General features: G+C 36.9%; 1 protein-coding gene across 5 annotated transcripts in view; it reads right to left on the bottom strand.

Moving 5' to 3' along the window:
* Tle4 (TLE family member 4, transcriptional corepressor) overlaps window positions 1–24777 on the bottom strand; it is a gene marked incomplete at its 5' end in the record, with an annotated part of 126135 nt that overhangs the window by 77151 nt on the left and 24207 nt on the right. For 3 of the 5 annotated variants that reach the window (XM_055613768.1, XM_055613770.1, XM_055613769.1), the window contains 2 exon segments: window positions 6514–6588; window positions 18712–18774. In XM_055613768.1, the coding sequence (XP_055469743.1) occupies window positions 6514–6588; window positions 18712–18774 (138 nt within the window). 5 annotated transcript variants of the gene reach the window in all.

Raw genomic sequence — 24777 nt, 5'->3', positions numbered from 1 at the left:
CTGCTTTTATAGAAACGTAATGTCTAACTACAGAAAATAAAGATTTTAAATTTTTTCCTATTATTTACATAGAGAATATCTTTGGATTGTACTATGTTAGAATGCTTGATTTTAGCATTTGCTGTTTGAGTTGCTGCCTTGAATTCACAAATAATTACCAAGTGAACTCTGGCTTGGAATTAGGACAGACTTCTAACAGTTTCTGAAAGTCCCCACACGATGATCACTCTGTTCTAGTGGTTATGTGAAGTGGGGTTGTGAGCACTGAGTATTACAAAATCAGAATACTGGTCAACTCTGAAAAACTTTGAGCTGCCGTACATCTTAACAGTATCAAATACTTAGCCAGTATTTCTTTATGTAAATATAAACACATTTATCTCATTAGCATGCAAATTTGCTTTACTCTAAGTAGTAAAACCAAATACATATATACATATGTGTGCACACACATTACCAAAGATTTGGTGTATAATAAATTTCCTTATGATTTATTATTAGCAAATGCTGCTTTATTTGTGTATCTATGTCCAGAGCTGCATAAAACATGTGGATAAAACAGGCTGCAAATATAAAGAGGTTAAGAAGTCTTGGTCTCCTATGCCTTTAAGCTCCAGGAATACTATTCAGTAAAGCCAATAAGGCCAAGCTGAAACACAATCTACGAGAAAGCACATCTACTTTATAGCAAATTTTAAGGTTAATTTCATACCATATACAATAAATGACAATGGTAAAGACTAAAGGAAAAAAACAAAAAGACTGGTCATAGATAGGTTTGCTTAGATAAATGCTGAGCTGTTAAAGACTGTGTACACTTAGATCTGACATTAGAAAAGCTACAATTCTAACATGTGACCCCAATAACCTCTCCACATCATACAACCCATTCACAAACTGATGCCAACAAAGCTAAATCCTGAGGATACTACAAATTCTAATAAACGAAGGGCTAGCATAGAGGTGTTTTAAATAATACTAACCAAGGTGTTGGTGTTGACGAAAGGGAACTGGGAAAAAAGGGAGGTATATTAAGTCGATGGCTACAGTGGGCAACTCAGTACTATCCTGCTCGGACTCTGAAAGATAAATTTTTATAAAGCACCAGAGGAAAGCAAGCCCTCCTAATTTGGCACTCTCAAGCTGTGGCATATGTTTTACAGCAACATCTAGAGAAATATGTTAAGGGGATGAGATTGGCTCAGGAAATACAACTTCAATAGTGTGGGCTAGCCATGTTCAACACAGGATAACATCAGAACAAACCAACAAGATCGTTGATGGCTAGTTATTGAACACAAAACAATGGAAAAACTGCTCTTGGATACTTACTATGTTTTGGCTTTTGTTAAAAAAGTAAAGTTTTTCATTTTATTTCAAGATTTATCCTACTATAGGTTATGTATCCACAGGCATATATACTACCAATCCTTGTAAAAGGGAAGGAATACCAAACACACTTGCTTTTCATATTTATTTTGATTTTTAATTATGTATCTGAAAAGGGGTACATGTGAGTGTAGGGTCCTTGAAGGTCAAGGGCATGATATCACTCTGAGCCCTAGTAATGGGTAGTTCTTAGCTGCTGAATGTGGGTGGTGCTAACAAACCAAACTCAGATATCCTAGAAGAACAGTTCCCACTCTTAACTGCTAAGTCAGCTGCACACACTTATTTTTACATACCCTATATATTTATACCCTACACATTTATGCCCTTAAGGTTTTTGTCTAAAGACTTATTTTTTAAAAACCTATGAGAAATTATCATAGTGTTTCATCCCAATGCATTTAAAACTTAAAATGGTAGTTTTGAAATCTATAATGAAAAACAAAACAAAACAAAAACATAGTTCCCAAATTGTCATATGTTAAGACTTTCTCCTAGAATGTCAATCTGGAATAAACACATGCATATTTGTACACATACACACACAGAGACACACAGACACACACAGCTGCATGCATACTACAAGGGTCAGCGAGCAGAAAAACAGCATACACATTTATAACTCAGTAAGGGTCAATCATATGACAAGGACAATAAAACAAAGTGTTAAGGCAGAAAATAGCAATAGTAAATATTGTCTTTTTAAAAAATAATTCACATACAGAGAATAGTAAAAGGCAAAGGAATTTAAATCATTTCTTTAGTAATACAAGTAATATTTAAATAGATTTAATAGTGCTGCTCCAAACCAATGAATTATGGGTTTAAAACCTATTAAAATGTAATGTTTTTTTTTTCCCTGAGTTGAGAGGAAAGAGATTTAAATCCACTGAATTTTAATATTTCAGCTTGAGCTGCAGGAGGTAAAGAAAGTCCAAATGAACTATTCCATCAGCACCATTCAAGCATGAACATTTTAATCAGTTTTCCTTCCTTGGAGTTCTCTAACACAGTTTACGCTGTCATTCTGAAAGCACTTAACACAGAAAGTGTGAAAAACCACCAAGGCTTGTTATTGCCTTCACAATTGATGGCAAATAATTCTGCAGACTTCCTATCATTAAAATGTCACTGCTAAAAATTGAGGTTCTGCGTTTCTAGTGCTAAACTGCATTTTCTTGCAATACCATGGCATACCTGTTCATAAAGGTTATTGGGATGAAGTATTTTAACGCTTACATTTATATCATTTTTCCCCTTAAAAAGTTAGGACAGAAAAGATAATGAATGAGGGCTTTCTTTAAAATACATTTTCTATTTTCATAAGCCCAATCTTTTTTTTTCCTAATGCTCCCACTAACAAAGTTTTTCTTAATAGTAGTTTGTTGAAATCCTTATGAGTCTATGTTAGCCTTCTTTATTAAGCATAACTACATTCACACAGCATGTACTGATTATATAGTGCAATGGATTTAAGAAGCATTTTAGGATAGTCAGATGACTCAATTTAATAATACAGGAAATGAAAACATCATTTCTAATTAGATCATATTACTGATTTAAAACTGCAATTTCTGTGTTGTTCCAACAGTGCAATCTCACAGAGATTCTAATTTAAAAGCACAGTGGCTAGTAGGACATGACAGGATCAAACTACATACATAGCACTCCCCCAGCCCATTTAGGGTGGCTCAAGGAAAGCTTCAAGGGAACACAAAACCAAAATACAAGACAGTAAACAAAAACAACAAAAAAGAAAATTTCCTGGTTTTCTTTCTTATAAATAAAAGATAAAATTATATTTACTTCTATCAATCTATCAACATTTTAAAACTGAACATGACCTGTGAAAGAAATCATTATAACTGTGTTTCATTCCATTAAACACAACTAGCTTATTGTCAGGAGAACAGCCACCTCTCCAGGTTTCAGGCTCACTTCAGCATTTTGCATTTAAACTGCATGGATCACTGGTTTGGCTCATTTACCAATGAAGGTAAAATAATATTGCAGAGTTAAAAGGTTCTTCATCAGATTTCATTAAATCTGGGAACATTCCCTCCTGTCTGAAAAGTGTGCATACATATAAAACAGGTGCATATGTAGGATAAATAAATGAAGGTCTGCAGTGGCTTGGATGGGTCTTGTGCCTCTTAGATGAAATGCTGCCATTCCCTCCTCCCAGAAAATCACTGTCAATTCCATTCTAAAACCTAAGTAAGAAGAATCTAAACCTGATCTGTCATCATTTTGCTACCATTTCCTGGAAACAGAAGACAGCTCAGATGATAAAGGCTCTTGTAAGTGCCAAGGCTCTGAAACTGAGGCTAATCCCTAGGTTCCACATGGTAGAAGAGAACTGATTTTCACAAGACGCCTTCTAGCCTCTACAATGCACATGCTACTAATATGCTACCACCCAAACACAATAAATATATATTTAAAAAATTTTAATGCTACCACTTCTTAGCTCGATGCCCAAGACGACAGATAACAATGGGTGCATTTAAAATCCCACAATCCTTCATAAACTCCCTGAAAACTACAGACACTAGTGCTTTTAAGAAAAAGAAAACAAAAACAAAAACAAAACAAAAGAATATCAGCAGCAATTGAGATTATAACCAGATTCCTTCTTTCTCAGTTTGCGGTTGCCCAGACTGGCTGCATTAACTTTGTAAAATCTGTTTTTCCGAAGAGTCAGATTATGTGATTTTTAACTCCATTCTCTGTCCGAACACAAATAATTTGAAACTCCACAAGCTCCATCAACATCAACACACACTGCTTTGATAGTACTCAGCGTTACTGAATTGTTTTCAAGTAAGCTTTTAGATTACCAAGTTAAACTGGCTTTATTTTAAAAATTAAATCTGCAGATGTCTATTAGTAACAGCTACAACTTAGAAATAGTTTCTCTGAGAAAGGGCAATGTGTTATCTCATTCAAAACAAAGTATCTAAAAATGATACAACACAAAAACAGCATTAAAAATACATGTGGAGTAAAGGTATAGAAACACTTAATTTTCACCTGTCCTCATTTTTAAGCAACATGTAAAACAATATATGTCTCATTTAGCTTAATTTTTCCACTGTGCAACATGATAACTAGAAAAGCAAAAAGAAGCAACAAAAATGCATTGCTTTTCTAGAAAACAGGTGCTAATCAGATGCAGGTAGGAATTGCTGCCTTCCCTCCCCCACCCCACTTCAAGTCTCTGAAGAAAGAATTAGAAGAAGATATCAGAAGATGGAAAGATCTCCCATGCTCATGGCTTGGCAGGATTAACGTAGTAAAAATGGCCATCTTACCAAAAGCAATCTACAGATTCAATGCAATTCCCATCAAATTACCAACACAATTTTTTACAGACCTTGAAAGAAAAAGTCTCAACTTCATAGAGAATAACAAGAAACCCAGAATAGCTAAAACAAATACCTACTATAAAAGATCTTCTGGAGGTATCTCCATCCCTGATCTCAAGATATACTATAGAGCAACAGTAATAAAAACTGCATGGTACTGGCATACTAGCAGACTGGTGGATCAATGGAATCGAATAGAAGACCCAGAAATAAACCCACACACTTGTGGACACCTGATCTTTGACAAAGATGCCTGTCCTAACTACTCATGAAACGACCTTGCAAGTTTCTCTCTAAGGCAGCACACTCTACAATTCCATTATATACACATATATACAGAGTAACAGCTGTACATAGGTTCTATCACATTTGATCAGTGAGAGATCATGTAAAAACACATACATACTATCCTGAAATGGCAATACATTCACACACATTTCACACAAGCAGAATTGCTAAATATACATAGACTAATTTAAAAATGAACTCTTAATTTAAATATATATACTGCTGTTTTCTAGAGTTTTAAGACAAGTAAGTCATGAGATGTTTTTTCTGCACTGCCTTCCTCTCCCACCTAGCATAAAAAAAAATGTGTGACAAAGGTTCCTTCTGAATCTATAGGCCCTTATGATTTAGCCTTTTCTTTCCAAGGGACACTTTTCTTATTCTTTTCCATTTATGATATCTGCTACTTTACTAGCCCTTTTTTCACTGGTGGTCGAAGAGACACAAAACAGACCTTCAAATAGCCCATTAAAGAACAAGCTACAATCAGACTACTGCTACCCACACCAGGGCAGTGATCTCTGATTTCCTTGTTAAAAGACAGTGGCATAATTTAAGCAGTGTCTTCACTTCAAACTGATTATCAGGCGACCCTTATTCCTATCTTCACTCAGCAATTTGAATTTTAATGAAAGAAAATGGAATAATTAGCATTTAAAAGTGTGTTTGATACACTGAGAGGAAAAAAGAGAAAAGACTTTTGTGTATAATTTATACACAAAAGAAAGCATTTGGGAGGGAGCAGAAAGAAGGAAGTGGAGTCTTTAGAACACAGCAAAGTGTTGCTTGCATTTCTGCATAAACTGTTAAGTGAGTACTGAACTGTTCACAAGAGTTCTCCCCTTTGTCATTGTTTCTGTTTATTAGCTGTTACATTTAGAGCTGGAGTGAATGTTTAAATCTACAGATCCAGCAGATTCTAGGGAAGAGCACTGTCACTACCTCTAGCTGGGACTTTTTAACTGGGCCACTGTTTTTTGTTTTCCGAAGTTCATCTACTATTTCTCCTACAAATAGGCATTAGCCTGCAAGAACCACTCATCATAAAAAAAAGGAAGAGTAATTAGGGTAGATGGAAAACTACAGATTTTACTAGAAAGGATATTAAGACAATCTAAATCACTTGTGGAAAGATAAAAAGAAATCAGGTCATTTTAACATTGGAGCAATCTGTATCTTTTTCCTGTCTAGTTTAGCAACAGAAACTGATGGCACAGTAAAGAAACAGGAGAAAGAGAGCTATCCAGTCTCCTCAGGGGAGTTTTCAGGAGCCAACTTAATTAGTAAACTGTGGTTCAAAGCTTCTGAGAAGCTAACAAATGCCTCAGGAGACTGAAGGACTAGAGCTTAATTCACTGTAGTCATCTATTACTTCTTGCCCCTTTGATGGAACAAAATTTTAAAAAAGAAAAGCAAGAAAGCTCAGGACAAACACTAAGATCAGAGCTGAAATGGAAAGGCCACGTACCCCAATGATGGCGTTCAGTTCTGCCATGGTCACCTGCTTGGCCCGTTCCACAGCCTGCACCACTTGTTGCTGGTGCTATAAATGAAGATCAGAAACAGAATACAATTATTTGTTTTCTACTCAGTCAGAACAGCTTTTTCTAATATGTCCTCTAACTTTACATGCAAAATAGCATTTGGGGGTCTCTAGATTTCCAAAGAAAATTCCCAGGTGGCAGATGACTACATGAGCTTTCCAGGGTCATTAGGTCCATAATGCTTAGGAATAACCAGGCATCAGCTATCTACATTATCTCTGTGCTCATCGAGGATGCTCCCTACTCTCTATACATAGTTCACTCTTGGGCTAGGAGTACTCTAATGAAACATCTTCTGCCATTACTGAAAATAAAGTTCCAGTTGCCCCACCTGTTTTTTGTTTTGTTTTTGGTGCTACTCCCCTTTCTCTATTCCATCTACAGAAAAAGGAACATTAAGGATTCCTTGTAAGTACTTATTAAATTCTTCTCTGATAAACACCGAAAAATTATTTCTAATTCTATGTTCTATCTCTCTCCTGGAAGTGTAAAGGGGTCTATGTTTGTATTTCTGTCATGAAGGGTTGCACACTTAAAACAAAATATATGCAAATAAAATTTATGGTCTTCATGTACTTCTTTTAAATACAATAAAAAACTAAAGCCTACATGCTTAAATTATTTTTCTTTAGAAAAATTAGAATCAATACTGGAAAAATCAAGAGAATGAGCAATAACTGATATTAATAAGTTTTGTAGTAGTGGTAAAATTTTTAAAAAAGGTAGCACAGAAGTGTCTGCTTGGGGCACTCATATGTCTGTGTATATATACAAGTGGTTGTGTAAGACATTCAAAATGTAACCTTACCCCCAACTAAATAGACATGAAGAATCTAGTATCTACAGATTCAAATTTGGTCTCTGGAAATCTTTCATGTAGCTTCAGCAAATGAAAAACAAAAGGCTATGTTACACGTATTTCTCTGTGAAGTTGAAAGAGGCTTGTGTTAGTTGATCTCTGGTGAAATTTTTAGCATATGTTCTTCACTAATTTTAAGTGAATACATGCCTTTTAACTTTTCACTAGAAACTAAACATTAAACAATATACTTGTAAATTGTTTTTAGTTAAAGAAGTTTCAGTTTCAAAATATGGCCTAAGAAGCAAGCTCAGTCTATAAAGAGTTGTCTACTTACTTTTTCCTATTTACCAAAATGAATAATTCATTTTTTCTGAAGTAAAAACCTTATGTAAAATTTGAAGGAAGGGATGGTGAGATAGTTCAGGCTACTAGAAAGGGTGCTTGTCACAAAAATTTGAGATTTCAATTCTGATCCATCCCATAAAATGCTGGCAGTTGTGACAGCATGCATGTAACTCCAGCACTGCATAGGCAGAGAAAGGACCTCTGGAGTTGGACACCTGCAACTAGGCTTACAGGCAGCTGGGAAGCTTTCCCATGAATGCTGGAAACGATTCTTAACCACTGAGCCATCTTGCCAGCTTCCTCTATCCATGATTATGTGCAGAAATTGCTACAAACTTTCCACCTTTTACTTGTGACATTCAACAATGGCTGCTTAAAATTTCCAAGCAAGTGAAATAAAGAATAACATTTACACTCATTCACAATGCATTCGCTCTATTCATGCATTCATTCACTTACCAAAGTGTCCAAACTCTTAGCATACCATGTGTCTAAACATATCATGTCTACTGAATATTCAAAAAACAATTACATAAGACAGAGATATTAAACATATCTACATAAGGCCTCTCTAGCATAAGGACTGCATAAAATGTATCCCAACTACTAAGACAGGCAAAGCTACCTCAGGCAGCAAGGTGCTATGGCATTAAAATCAAGTGCATTTTTTAAGAAACTCAATTTACTGACCTGCCATCAAATATGACAGCAACCTGTTAGGAAGCTAATATAAAAATGGAAGCCATGTCAGAGACAGTCCCTGTTCCCCTTACTAGGGTACCCTCTTGGACACTGAGCTGCCGTGGGCTACCTCTGTGCAAGGGTTCTAGGTTATCTCCATGAATTGTCCTTGGTTGGAGTATCAATCTCAGAAAAGACCCCTGGGCCCAGATTTTTTAGTTCTTTTGCTCTCTTGTGCAGCTCCTGTCCCCTCCACGTCTTAGAGTAAGTTCCAGAACAGCCAAGGCTACACAGAGAAAAAAAAAAAAAAGGCCAAAAGAATATACTGTGGGACACACCATGACACGCTGCAGCTTCCACAGTGAGATGTCTGTTGTTTTCGTTCCCTCTTTTTTCCCATTTCGGGATAGGTTGCAAGGTTGGGAAGCAAATACAATGAAATGGGAAAATGATTGGGATTGGGTGTGCACGAGGTAAATTTAAGAAGAATCAATAAAAGTTTTTTTAAAGTTTAAAAAAAAAAAAAAAAACATAAGCCTCGACTTGGCTGGTCTGCTTTGATAGCAAAGAGCTACGAGCTTATGGTGTTTCTGGACTTTACCTGCAGACTGGAATTCAACTTCCCTATCTCTGCTCACAGCAAATGAAACATTCACTGTTTAAGGACCTTTTGAAGAGAAGCTTCCTCAGGCAAACAATGCCACCCTCTCCTGTGAGCTCTAAAAGTACCAGTTACCATGACTCATGCCACAACACGGTGAACACATCACCCTACAAACTGGACACACCTACCAGGCAGTGTGAACATTAAAACGCAGAATGTAAATTTTTTTCTCATTCTCAGATTGTACCAAATAAGTTCCCTGGCTCAGAAAATGCATAATGTGTGTCAACATTTTCTTAGATTGCTGATGGCTTTCCCATTATACTGCCTTCCCCTTCCATTTACTCCCACTCCACTCTCATTTTATTTCCAGTTTCACTCTGGGCTTATCCTTTCTAATAACCACTTTAGTTACCCCAGCCAGTGGGTAGAAGGGAACAGCTTTTTCTTGATTTTTACCAGTCCTACCAAACAAAATATCACTGAGAAAATACTAACAAGCCAAAAGGAATGTTTAGGATTTAAAAAGAAAAAAATGCCTAATTACTTATTCCTAGAATGTTGAAACTTATATTCTTTAAAAATAAACTATATTGTAGAAATAATTTTATAACTCCAGTTACTGAAAACCACTGAATTACACATAAGATAAAATGAACTTATGGTATACATAAAAATGCCATGATTTAAAGAATAAAGGTGATGCGGGGGGGGGGGGCAAAAAAACAGGACACTAAATTACTTTTCTATTATTTTTCAATGTTACAATTTTTTTAATATTGGGTTAAAAAAGGGATTGAATTTTTTTCCATGAAATTAAAATTATAAAAGCCCATGTAGGTCCAATATAACTTATGGAAGAAAACACTTTTATGAACAGGATGTGCATTAGGTTTTTAAAATATCTCTTTCAGAAGGAATAGTAATGCTCATAATAGTATCTTGAGGCAGCCAAGAGATGTGGTGCTAATGAGAAAAGTAGTAATAAAAATTGTCACAACTTAAAAAAAATTTAAATTACTCCATATCTATGAGCAGAAAGAATACTGGCAGAAATGCAAAGACGGTTAGGATTCTTATGATCAACAGCCCTAGCTGTGGAGGCAGACGAAAAAGTAAGACTTCCCATGCTCATTCCATACACAAACCAAAGACAAGGCACAAGTAAATCAGAAGAAGCTTTAGGAGGGAATCAGGAACACCTTTGTTTTCATTCATTTATTAAAATATGTGTAAAGTACCTAATGTGGAGCAGGTACTGAAGTTAACATTATTCCAACATAGACCATACCTCCTGGTCTCACAGTTTAAGTTCTACGAAAGGATCTAGAGAGACAGCTCTGAAGTTAAGTGCGCATTTACTCTTGCAGAGGAACTAGGTTTGATTCCCAACACACACGTTTCTCACAATCACTTCAGTTCCAGGGGCTCCAATATTATTTTCTGGCCTCCACGGCAATTCATGTGTGTGGTATACATATATGCATACATGCAGACGGAACTTTCATAGATGGAAAAATAAATAGATAAATCTAAATTTTAAAAACTCTATGAAGAAAGATGGGGAATTAATACTCAAAAAGCTCTAATAACCACTGAGGAATAATTTCCGAAAGAAAATTAGAGGATGTTATGCAATCATTGATCAAGGAAATATAAATACTAGAGGAAGAGACCCTAAGGAAGCTGACCTAAGACTGGGAGGACTTCTATGGATGAGGAATGAGAGGGGGAAAAAAAAGAAAGAAAAGAAAAAGAAAACTGGCAAAAGGTGGTGCTTGGCAAAGGTCTGTGAAGTTGAAAGACTGCCTCTCTCAAGAAAAAGAGCTTCTTTAGGTGTTCAGATTTTAGTATAAGTGAGTATATACCATGTGTATTTCTGCTTCTGGGATATCTCACTCAGGATGATTTTTGCTAGATCCCAACATTTGCCTGCAAATTTCATGATTTCCTTGTTTTTAATTGCTGAGTAGTATTCCACTGTGAAATGTACCACAGTTTCTGTATCATTTCCTCCATTGAGGGACATCTGGGTTGTTTCCAGGTTCTGGCTATTACGAATAAAGCTGCTACAAACATGGTTGAGCAAATGTCCTTGTATACTTGAGCATATTTTGGATATATGCCCAGGAGCAGTATAGCTGGGTCTTGAGGAAGCGCTATTCCTAATTGTCTGAGAAAGCACCAGACTGATTTCCAAAGTGGTTGTACAAGTTTACATTCCCACCAGAAATGGAGGAGGGTTCCCCTTTCTCCACATCCTCTCCAGTACCTAAAGAAGCTAAGCAAGAAGGAGGACCCTGGATAAGATGATCAATCCTCACTCAGAAAAGGCAAAGGGGACAGACATTAGAAGAGGGAGAAAACTGGAAACAGGACAGGAGCCTACCACAGAGGGTCTCTGAAAGACTCTACCCTGCATGGTATCAAAGCAGATGCTGTGACTCATAGCCAAACTTTGGGCAGAGTGCAGGGAATCTGATGAAAGAAGGGGAAGAAAGAAAGATCTGGAGGGTACAGGAGTTCCACAATGAGAGCAACAGAACCAAAAAATCTGGGCCTAGGAGTCTTTTCTGAGACTGATACTCCAACCAAGGGCCATTCATGGAGATAAACTAGAGCAACTGCACAGATGTAGCTCATGGCAGCTCAATCTCCAAATGGGTTCCCTAGTAAGGGGAACAGGGGCTGTATCTAACAAGAACTCAGTGGCTGGCTCTTTGATCACCTTCCCCTAAGGGAGGAGCCGCTTACCAGGCCATAGAGGAAGACAATGCAGACAGTCCTGATGAGACCTGATAGGCCAGGGTCAGATGGATGAAGAGGAGGACCTCCCCTAATAAATGGACTTGGGGAGTTGCATGGAGGAGATGAGGGAGGGACGGTGCAATTGGGAGGGAATGGGAATGAAGGAGGGTGCTACAGCTGGGATACAAAGTGAATAAACTGTAATTAATATTAAAAAATGAAATTAAAAAAATATGAATCCAAAAAAGGAAAGGAAAAAAAGAGAGGAAGGAAGGAAGGAAGGAAGGAAGGAAGGAAGGAAGGAAGGAAGGAAGGAAGGAAGGAAGAAAGGAAGGAGGAAATATAGAAAGCCAGCTAGCTAGCTACGAGTTACTGGGGGAGAGTGAGTTGTGGAACCCCACTGAAGGCAGGGTAGGATGTATTGGGCCTTCGGGGCAGGCAAAATCTCTTTAAAGTGGATGAGGCATTCACAACAACAAAGGCAGACACATGGAACAGAGGAGTATGGCAGAGGCATTTTCTAAGAACCACCTATTGGTAGAAATAAAAGCTGTAAAAATGGAAGATGCCCAACAGTGTAGGGCTTTGCATGACACGAAAAACAGCTGTGCTTTATTCTGGTAGAAAGTGAGCCGGTATTAAAATGTTTGTAGCAGCTGAATACTATCAGTTCTGAATTTTAGTAATAATGTTTTACTGAAATAAGGACAGGTTCAAGGAAAACAGCTAGGGAGCCATGCAATATTCCAGGGGAAAGATATTTTTGTCAGAACTTAAGACCAAATGTCCTTCCTAATAAGAATCATTAACTACATATAGATAAACATCACTCATTTGCCGTGACCTAGAAAGAACTTTAAGAGATTCTGCAACACAAATACCAGGTTTTGTTAAGTATCAAACAAGACTCTGCACACCAATTTCCAAATATTGTCTGGGCTGGTATGGTAGAACTGCGGTACCAACCACAGGACAAACCATTAGTATATTCAATAGTTGACGGTCCTGTGTAACTTTCTAACCAGTTGTCAGTTATTCTCTGAAAAGAACTCATGATACTAATAAGCTTTTTCTACTGGTAGATAATGAGCCCTAATAACTTAAAATCTACTTCCCCAAAACTTCCCCCTGGCCCAAGTTTTTTCTCCATATTTGCCTCTGCTTCAAGCATCTGAAAACAATAGAAAAGGTTTTCAACTTATTTCCCTTCAGCTTAAACATTCTTAGGTCATTCAATGGCTTTACGATCATTCATTCTTCAGGTCATACTCACTATTCATAGAACACAACATTCCAGGTGCAACTGAGCAGATCAAGTTCAAGTGAAAATATCACTCCATGCTTTCTAAGTCTCATTGAAATCCTACTTTGTCTACTAAAATATTCTTACTAAGTTTACAGGCATATTTGCAATTTAAATATAAGCAGATCCTCCAAATCAGCCTGTCCTAAATAGTATTCCAAAACTGTTTCACAAAAAATTAAATATTATAAAACATAATCAGCACCCAACATTTGGTAAACTAAACTACTTAAAGACACAGTTCAGGTGGTGAATACATACACACAGCCTACCAAACTTATCAATTTTTACTTGAAACGTAGAATCAAAGCCTATAGATCTAAACAGAATTCTCAAAAGAAGACATACAAAATGCCAATATTTGTAAGTGTTCAACATCCTTAGCCACCAAAGAAATGCAAATTAGAGCTACTTTGAGACTCCATTTCACTCTGGCAAAATGGCTGACAAAAATTCTGACAAGGATATGGTAAAAGAGAGCCTCATTCTATGTTAACAGAAGAGTAAACTAGTAGCCACTATGGAGAACAGGGTGAGGTTTCTCAAAAACAACAAACAGAACTACCATTAAACAACACACCCACACAGGACTCTATCTTACGACAGAGATACCATCATATCCATGATCACTGTTGCTCTCATCCATCACTAGATGAATAGATAATGAAACTACACTAAATATATACTAATGGAATTTTATTCAAATGTTGTAAAATGAAATGTCTAAGGACATGGATAGAACTAGAAAAATATTGAGGTAACCCAGGCTCCTAAAAACATCTTATTTTTTTTTCCTCTCACATGCAGATCCCAGTCTCTTAGTTTTATATAGTGTACTTATGTGGAATGTATGTAGAGACCAAGAAACAAAAAGAGGACTGTGAAAAAGTAAGGAAGGCTTTAATGTGTGTAGTGGGGTGGACAACAACACAGGTGATATGAAGTGGAAGGGAGAATACTAGGAAGGGAAGGCTTTAAGGAGGACTGGGGTCAGAAAGATGGGAGAAGGGAATTCAACCAAAACTCAGTATGTATAAAAATACCATAAAGAAACCTGCTACTCTGTAGAATAACTAAAAGGTAAAATAATATAAAAAATAAGTTCTTAGAAACACTTTGGAAAAGCTGTCCAAGTCTTTCCCTACTCATCATTTTGCCTTACCTCCTCCCTTCTTCACAGAAGGACATGGAATTTGTTTTATTGGTAAACCCAAGCTCTATGGTTCACTGCTTTCCAAAAGAACCTTCTGTAATAGTCACACTATTTGTACTAATAATATGTCAGCCACCAACCACAAATGAATAAGCACTGAGTTCTTGAAATGTGGCTAGTGTAACTGAGAAAGTCGTTCTTACTTTTTCTTAAGCTTTAATTATACTGACATAACTACTCCTGTATTAGACAATGCAACCCTGCTTATACTCAGAGTACTTTACAAGTTTATCTTCACTCAAAGATAGGTTTTTCAAATATACATTAATCTTGGAAACATGCATACAAGGCTACCAATGCTGCCTCTGGAGGGAAGCCCACATTTAAATAAACCCTTCAGGAAAAATAGAAAATTACCTCCTGAGACTCATCTTTTATTTCCTAGGGTCAAACAGATCATAATGCTACCATTTTGTCACTCAATTGTCATTAAAACACATAATCAGGTAAAGCAAGATAATTAGTCAACCAAAAAACACAGGAGAAATTCTGAGAGCTCAGGGTTTTGAAGCGAAAGAAAATATTTTAAATATTTACCTTGCACACACCTAAATGTAAAATTCAGAAATCTGACCAAATCTTCTGAAGAAACCCCAATGCATGTGCATTACAAGCTTCAGGACATCCTCTGCATAGAATGTATTGGAACCCATTAATTCCCAAGACTGACAAACTGACCCCAACTGGGATACAGACTTATGTGATACAGGCTGCTGGACACACACAAATGTTCTCCTTACATGGTCTTAGGGGTGTCTCTGTTTGCCTGCCTACCAGAGGTTCTCTAGTGATTTCAGCCAAGCTCACCTACATCAAACCATGTTACCACAAGCCATTGACTTCTTAAAAAGTGAACAAGCAAAATGAGAAGTTGATGTGGAGCCATAGCGAAGCAATAACACTGCAGCCAGTGTATGTAACCACTGTATTTTGTTCCTTTCCTCCCTAAGGCCTAGTAAGAAAGTGACTGAACACATTTTTTAATTTTCATTTCACAATTATTTTATACATGCAAAATGTGATTCAAAAAGATCCAGTACCCATGTGCTAAAATAAATGGCATGGACAATACTTCTCTATCACATACCTAGAAAGGTTGTTTTCCCATCACATCAGAAAGAACAAATGAATTCTAATGAATTCATATGACCACTATTTCTAACTATGTGTCATAGTCTACTTCTTAAATGCAATGTAGAAAGTCCAAATAAATATACAAAATACTTAAGTACAGAGTAGTCTAACAGCCAAAAGTGGGGGAAAGAAAAGATTCAGACAGATAAGAATTCAAGGTTTCTAAATTCTGGTATTAGGAATCCTGTGAAGTTCTAAAATCTAATAAATAGTTATTCACTTTTAATACCAAGAAGTGGTACTATCTTTGATATCTAGGACTTCAGTAGTAGCTGTGTATGTGCATTTTTTAAATGTTTTTAATGTTGTAGTGAAATATATTTTTAAAAAAACGATTTTTCTGTAATTTTAAAACTACAGATAACTGTGAGTTCAAGGCCAGACTTGTCTGCAAAGCGAGTCTAGGACAGCCAAGGTTACATAGAAAGAAACCGTGTCTCGAAAAACCAAAAAAAGATAGATAGATAGATAGATAGATAGATAGATAGACAGACAGACAGACAGACGATAGACAGCTACAGATATAGATCAACTTCAAATATATTTGAGCTAAAACTTGATTTCTAAAGAAAGATTTCATAGTTAAAACCAACCAAATTTATTTATTCACTGTAATCTACTACATTTTTTGTCAAGTTAGGAGTAAAAAATAATAAACTATACATAAGCAAAACCAATCACACACAAAGCTAAATTAAAGGCAGAAAATCTAGACGTATATAAATTTACCTCCTGTTTCTGTCAGACTTTACTTTCAGATGATCAAAACACCTAAAGTTGCTGTGTTGTAGCTTGTGCTCAAGTCTCCATGGAACACCTTTTTTTTTTTTTTTTCCAGATAGACTCATTTAATTCTTAAATAAAAACATTTAAAAATAAATTCTAATGCCACAGCTACCCTTTCTGGCAGCCAACACTGTCACACAGAGAGGTGGTGTTAAAAGATCAGATTAAGAGCCTTCAGTCCTGGCACTAAGTGATGCCCGCTGCCATGCAAGAGTGGTTTTTCTGCCTCTGAAGAGACAGGAAATAGAATCCTTCTTTGTCTAATAACCTGCTGCCTCTCCCTTCCCCCAAAATCCTCCTCCCCACCCCCGCCCTTCAGATTAAGGTCCATCTGGCCTCAGGGAAAAAGTGAGGTATCTGCTTACAGAATACCCTAAAGAGGAAACAAGACAGACAGTGTTCAACCTCAAAAACAAATGAGATCCTGAACAATGACAATAAACACATTTGTGGCTTGTTTTAAGAGACATACTCCATCTTAGAAATTAGAAAATGAAAAAGAAGAAGAATACACAGAATTAGGGTTTAGGAAACTGTGATGTAGGGTCATTATGTGTACTTAAAATCTGAAATCAAGCAAACAATTAAAGGTTGAAAGAATGGTTATCTACCCTCCTAGCCTAGAAGGGAAGAAAAGGAGTTACCAAAACCTCCCCCATGGCTTTCCTCTACAGGGTACAACATCCTCAACCAATTAATTCTAGTCCAGTCTTGCTCAGTCCTGCCACCATTAACACATCCTGTTCCTACTAGGCCTGCTCACACAAACAATAGGAGTCATGTGGGGAAATAATATATTAGTACCCCAAGACCACCTTCCAATTCTGAAAGGATCCACAGACTCTGCAGAAATGCTGAGGCCCAAACACAAACACCACACCTGGGGATAAATCCTTTGTGTGTCACATTCTAGACTGGTTACAGCTTTGAGGGTCAAGTATTCTCACTCTTTATCTCTACAAGTAGAACTTCTTAAAAGTAAGAGCCACTCACTAATTTAGGCAAGGACAATAGTCAAGCTTTCCAAAGAAATGAAAAGACAGGCTAGAGAGATGGCTGAATATTAAGAACACTTGTTTCTCTGATGGAAGAACTGGGTCTTGTTTCCAGCACTCACCTGTTGGCTTATACCCATCTGTAACTCCATTTTAGGGATCTACTGCCCTCTTCTAATCTCTGCAGGCACCAAACACATATGTAGCATACATACACACATGGAAGCACACGCAAACATTAATAAAAATAAAGAAATCTTAAAATAAGAAATAAAGAAGGAAAGAAAGAAATGCAAATATGCTCCTTAACATTCTCAGTCAAAATGCACCTAATCCAGTCATAGGCACATATTAAGAAGACATAGTTTGAGGATAATGAGGTGTAATGGTCATAGCTAATGGGGTAAAACCCAGCATGTACATTAGAAAGTAGCAAGGTTTGTGAGTAAGAGTGTGCCCTTCTTCAACCTAATACTTACACGTATCTAAACCTGGTTTGGACAAAATATGTCATACAGAAATCCACACATCAGTAATGCATGTACAAATTCAAAGTACAGGTTTGTGACCAATCCCAGCACATGCCATTGTTAGACAAGTATGTGAACAGCTGTTCTGAAAAGCAGTGACAGACAGAACACAGCAGGAGGAAGGAGAAAACCAAAGTACCAAGTACTTTGTGGCCACAAGACTTTAGAAATAGTTCTTTCTACTTACAGCTCATCATACCAGAAAAAATTAAGGATTCAGTAATCCAAAAGCAAAACCATCTTTTTCCAGTAATCTCATTTAAACTTTCTACCTACCCAAAGTAAACAAATAAGCAAAGTAAGGGGAGATGAGGACACAAGGAATCCACCAAGCTCTAGAAAGGCAGACCCCTGTAACCTGCTTGAATTTTTAACAGTATGTACTTTTCCTGGTAGTGAGCAAAACAAAATTAGTGAGCCACCTGTCAGGCATTGGCCACATAAAAAGGCCCCTATCAGCAAGACCTAAAGTGACACAGAAATGAGAGCACTGGATTTACCTGGGATGTTTTCTCTAAATACATAGACAACATAAAGAATTAATCAAGTAACAAAAAGTAACTTTTACAAAGCAGCAACCAAAAGTCCCATTAATTTATTCACTAGGTGAAGCCTTTTTATCTGACTCTTTTGCTCAGTCTAAATGCTCCATAACAAATGTACAGATCAAGTTCTCATCTTGCTTTTACAGTCTCTATGATTACATAGCACTATGTATAATGCTGAGCAACACTATTTGAATTAATGACAACAAAATACTTTTTAAAAATTAAATTTTACTTAACAGAAAACATCCCATTAATAAACATACTTAAGTTACATTATACTGAATATTAATAAGTTCAGAAGTTGAAATGAGAGCATTGTATTTTAGAAATGTGAAATATGGACATCAAGAAAATGACAAGGCCAGAATCAGGTTTATAATCCCTATCTGCAAAATCAATAAAATCGCAACAACTTCTAGCCATCAGATCTTACCTCTTGGGACAGGAAAGGAATGACCTGTGCACAGATAGCATTTAGGCGTTTAACAATTTCTGCCTGCAAAAAAAAAAGAGAGAGAGAGAGAGAGAGAAAACACAATATATGAAAACAGTCAGGTGGTTATATATTCTCAAAGTATTTACCAGATGATATTAAAAGACACTTTGTACTCTGGCTGACAGTGTCTAAGGAAGAGGAAAACTACCTTCTCAGCAAGTCCATTAAAAGGAGGCAGTGACAACAGAGTCATATTAGCAGCAGGATTTATTAAACAGCATTCATCTTAAAATTTAATCTCCAAGTACCAGAATAATAAGAAATAAATTTAATATCCATGACTAGAAACCAGTTTTCAAAAGCCTTCAACAGAAGGACCCTTGCCTAATCTAATGTTTTCATAAAACCCCAAGTCTTTATTTAATGGGATAGCACACAATTTTTTTATCCTAACTGTTCTATAACCACATGATTGTATTTCTATAGCTATGTAAAAATATCTCTGCTCCCTACCCTCTCTTGCTTAAACTTAACGACCTGAATGTCTCAACCTCCAGAGTGGTTGAATCTTAGCCCTGTGCTGCTGTAACTGGCAGCCTTTGCTTGTAAACACTGCTTTTTATACTTAATTCCCAATCTTCTGAAACCATAAAAAAAAAAAAAAAGTGGGCTAGAGAGATGGCTCAGAAAGAGCTGTTCTTCTAGAAGTCCTGAGTTCAATTCCCAGCAACAAAATCGTGGCTCCCAACCATCTATGATGAGATCTGGTGCCCTCTTCTGGTGTGCAGGTGTACATGCAGACAAAACATATTACACATAATAAATAAACAAAAATCTTTAAAAAAAAAAAAAGCAGCAATCAAGGGATTTAATTATTTAATGATTTAATTATTAATCGCTGAGAAGTAAGATATTTTCAAACAATAAAAGTTTCTAAATCAGTAAGCCAAGGTTTTCAGTGTGGAAATCAGAGCATGCTAAGCACTCTACACTCAGCAGAGTACAATCAGGTATCAGCAGGTGTTAAAAAAGTTAGACTACAGAAGCTATTCTTTAATTTTTTGGAAATACAGAAACGAAAATGTATATACCTAGTACATATAATTCTCTTCTAAACTTGGAAATGAAGGTTTTAAAACAATAAAGAAAAAATGTATTTATATGTTTTCTTTAAAAACCTGTTCAGAGCTTTACTGATGTTCACCTTAGTATGATCTTCAGATGGCACATTAAACACTTTGTGATAAGCCGACATAGTTTTTAATATATTCACATATGTGAATACAATTGCTCATATTTTAATAATGGGGTGGTAAAATGAGGAGGTTAAGAAATATTAAAAGACAGAAAATGTAAAGCAATTACTATTCCCGGGACATTCTTAAAATAAATTTCACCAAGAATCAGTTCATTTTATGAAGCACAAACATTCTTTTTCTTGCCAAGTCATTACAGAACAGCAACACTCCTTGTACAACCCTTCTTTCTGCAGCAACCCTTTTAACTTTGTAGCTATGCAATTTCTTAAATGCCAGCACCTTAAAAACATCAACAGGCAACACAAAACAGAAATTCACCATGAAGCTCCCAATGTAAGCTTTCTATTCCAGCCTGCACTCTGACGAGACAAACAAAGCAAAGCAGCAGTAAGCAGCAGTGACCAAGACTCCACTGTGCTGACCTGATCTAATTTACCGCTCTGGCCCCATGGAGCATTTAGCCATGCTTTAAGAATGCTTAAACCACCATGAAAAGCTGCAATGGGAACCACCAATCCCCTATCCACCTGGATGAACATTCCACAGTGGTGATGGAGTTAAATTCTAAGGTAAGTTAAGAAAACAGAGGCTGAATGCTCCCTGTCTCAAAGGCATTTGGTGGTTAGGTGGGAATAGGGATAAAAGATAATGAGACTTTGGGGCAGACCAAACTGATGATTCTTATGCTTAGAACCATCTGCCAAGCATATTTTCCTCATTATGTTGTTTACATAAATAAAATAGTCCCTTGCTAGGAGGATTGAAAAAAAAATATGTGGGCATGTAGGAAAACTGAGTTCTTTAATTTGCCTACATAATGTAGGCAGTAAAAACTACTGAGGAAACTAACTCATCTGGTAAAATAAAAAAAAAAAGAGAGAGAGCGAGAGAGCGCTATTTGGTGCTTTAATAAGCTATTTTAAGTCTGAGCACCTACTTCAGGCAAAAACAAAACAAAAAAACACCAAAATAAAAAGAACAAAAGTCTTAAAACTAAAATTATGTATATTCACATACACACCAACAGAAAATGAAAGGTAAAATCTTCAAACTTTTTCTTTAAAGGTCTCCTTTTGTTTAAAAGACTTCTTAATTTCTTTATGCTGTCATGCCAATAGATTTTCATGGACAGGCTAATTGGCAGCAAGGGGGTGGGGTATGTCTGTGTGATTTCATACAATTAAGCAGGCCATTCCTCACTTTGAAAGCTAAAGTTGCCTCGGAAACACTGCTGCTTCCATGGTCATCTAATTTCACCTCTTTTGTCCCACAGGACCAAGCTTTGGGGAGGCATCATTTATTTTCAGGCCTTTCCACTGGGCTTCAGCGATCAACCAGTAATACTGTGGACACACACTTCTAATGGCCTATGTTTTGAAACTGAGTCTAATCTAATGGCGTGGGGCCCAAACTCCTTTTCTAGCACAGCCATTAAAGGATGTAGGTTATTGCTGTTGTCACCATTGATATTTGTCATTGTAATGTAATTAGGGCCCTAAAATGATGCATTACAGCCCTTGGCACAGCTTCTATTAAAATCTTTTCTTCTGCTCACTGAACTGCGACCTGCTTTCTGATGAATAACAGACAGACAGCTTTAGGGTAAGAAGCAGATTCAACAAAGAAGTATTTTTAGGCTTTGAGGAAAGAAGGAAAAAGACAACCAAGGAGGAAAAGCCACAATACACATTTGAATTGCATCTGACCACTTGAAATTCTGATTGCATCTGATGAATCTGGCTTAGACAATATATTTCTAGTCTTTGAATCACATGGTTAATCAGGACTTTAATCTGCTATCCATCAGCCTATGCCAGTTCTTTGGCTTCCAATCAAATTTATAGGTGATGTGGGTCACGCATCCCTGAGCAATGCATTTACAGATAACCCATTGAAACAGACAAAGATGCTGAAATACTGTTCGTTGTTAGAATTACTTGGTGCGATTATAGCGTTTGATTCTTTATGGGCACTGCTAAACTACTGCCTTTAGCACCCACAAAACTCCAAATCAGTATTAATAGTCCTAATAAAAGGACAATTGTTCATGTCCAAAAATGATCAAAAAAAAAAATCCCTCATACTTTGACAAATAAATCATCACTTGGCACTTCTACTACATCTTTTCTATTCATAAAGACATACATTTAAGAAAAGTAGTGGATGGGGCTGGAGAAATGGCTTAAGACTGCTAGCTACTCTTGCAGGGGCCCAGAGCTTCATTCCCAGCACCCACATCTGGCAGATGACAAAGGCCTGTTAACTCCAGTTCAAAAGGATCAGACAGCCTCTTCTGTATACCACTGGCACATGCATACACATATGCATACATATCAGGCCCGCACACACGAAAAATTTCCTTCAAATTTTTAATAAAAGAAAGTTGAATACATTTTCCTACACACAATTCATCGCTATTCATACATTTTCCTACACACAATTCATTGCTATTCTATTTCTTTTTACTGTCTGTATTTGTTTCATATTCCAGTAAAAAGATTTAATAAAAATGGCCATCATCCCTATTCAAAAAAAAAAAAAAAAAAGGCCATTTGGTTTTAGCAAAATCTTAGAAAAACAACAAAAAAACAAAAAATAACAAAGACATTTTATTAAAATCCCTTCACTATGCGCTCCACACATGAAAACTGAATGCCATCATGCTGACTCTAGAGATGAAAAACAGAAGAGAAGTATCACCAGTCAGAATGAAGAGGGAGAACACCAGGAAACATCTCAAATCACTCATTTTAACTCATACACTAGGCAAGTTGAAAACTTAACTATGTTACGTCATATAAAAGATTTTTTGCAAGGTAGCAAGGCTATTATTTATTTATTTGTTTGTTTGTTTAGATTTCCTGAGAGAGGGTCTCTCTACTTAGCGCCCTGGCTGTCCTGGAACTCACTACGTACAGCAACCTGAATAAGACTTTTTTTGGGGGGGTGGGGAGGAAGTCCAGACAGGACTTCTCTGTGTATCCCTGGCTGTTCTGGAACTAGCTCTGTAGGACAGGCTGGCCTTAAACAAGACTATCTTAAAGGCTGCCAACCCCACTTCCTCCAATAAGAGGAACTGTCTAAGATACTTCTCCACACTTCACTCAATGAGCTACACTGAAATCTGATGATACTGCTGAAGCAATGTTGTCCTGGTTCCTGCTTTGAACTCGCTGGTATGCCATTTTACTACATGATAAAGTGTGCTATCAAGTGCCACTGTCTAGCTTGGTTAATTGAACACGTTCAAGTACCCCATTTGTCCTAACAAAATACATGGTACTATCCATGTTGCTAATGCAAAAATATGCAGGACAATGTTCCCATGGGAGGCACAGTGTCCCTACATCTCATGAAGCTATTTCAGTCTGTACCTAAAGGTCTTATGAAAACTTTCCTCAAGGATTAAACTGTGCTCCTCCTTCTTACCTTTGAGCTTTCTAAAAGTATTTCTTTAATGGAAACCTTAGATAGTCACCTATTACCATTAGTTGAACTTTGATATTATATTTAATACTGTTTCAGCATTAAGAGGGATCAAGAGAATGCTGTATTATACAAGGAAAGATTAATGATCCATGTGCCTGACATTCAGTCACTCATACAAGGTCAAATCACTGCAGTTCTCAAGTCTGAAAAGGGAATGTAACTAATGTTATCAGTTATGTTCAGCCACTCAGACAGTAAGGGCAGGAAACACAGAAAGAAGGATGAGAGGGTAAAGTGGAGTATCAGCAAGAGCAGGCAAGGAAAATTAACTTCCCTGGTGACTTTAACCTTAGCGTTCACAGAACAGGGTGAAGCTTGTTGAGAACCTGATTACCTGTGCTCACCAAGCTTTGAAATGCTTCTCTCCTCAACACTTCTCTGCCAGTGTCACAGCAAGTGGTATCAGCTACTATGTTTCTTTTTCCTTCCGTAAGTACACTGGGACCTTTGAATGCTAACTTAACAATTATAAATTTTCAAACCTAGGCATAGAGACAAATAATCCTCATGACAATAAATTTACCTCTATCTCTCTCCAACAGGGCTGATATGATCAAAATGATGTGAGAATACCCAAAAGTGAAGAATTTTGGACGCCGGAATAAAAATAAAAACAACTTATAGTCCTTAAAAAGGTCTCATTAAGGATGCCTATACTGTAAATCCCTCAAAGCAACAAGCCATCTCCTAGATAGAGAAAGACATGGCACATGATTTGGTTATTTCTTCTTGGTCACACCCAAGAATGTCAAACCTGGAGGCCAGACGCTACACGTCCTTAAGACAGTTATGAATGCAACCCAACACATTTGCAGATAAAACCATGTCTCAATGCCAAAAGGCATTGGACATCTGGTTAGGTTAGCCCTTAATTTCTTTTCTTCTTGCTTATCATCATTTTTATTTTTCAACAGATCTCCATCTATGGCTATATTTCTGAACATTTATTTTCCTCTCTTCCTTCCAGCAGTAGCACAGCCTTTTCTAATGTCTACATTCTCCTCCCCCTAGTTACATGAAATTTCAACTATCTGATGCCAGAACATCCTTTCAGTGCATTGAATGTTTTCCCACAGAGATGAACACCTAGTCTGATCAAAATCAAGGCTGTAATTTGTTTCTATTGGTCCAGATACACAGCTCTCATACATTCCGGCTATAGTACTATTAGACAGCCAGGGCAGGTAAGTCACAGGCCTGGCTAGTCCAGAAGGCACTGCAAGGACAGGGTAGACTTTAAGTCTGTTCTTGCTGACCCTGCTACTGAAAACAGCCTTCACCAGGGTCCTGGACTCATTTCTCACCACCATGTAAA

The sequence above is a fragment of the Psammomys obesus genome, unplaced genomic scaffold (genome assembly GCF_907164565.1).
Source record: "Psammomys obesus unplaced genomic scaffold, mPsaObe1.curated_primary_1811, whole genome shotgun sequence".
NCBI lineage: Eukaryota > Metazoa > Chordata > Mammalia > Rodentia > Muridae > Psammomys > Psammomys obesus.
This window is presented reverse-complemented; position numbering and strand designations above follow the sequence as displayed.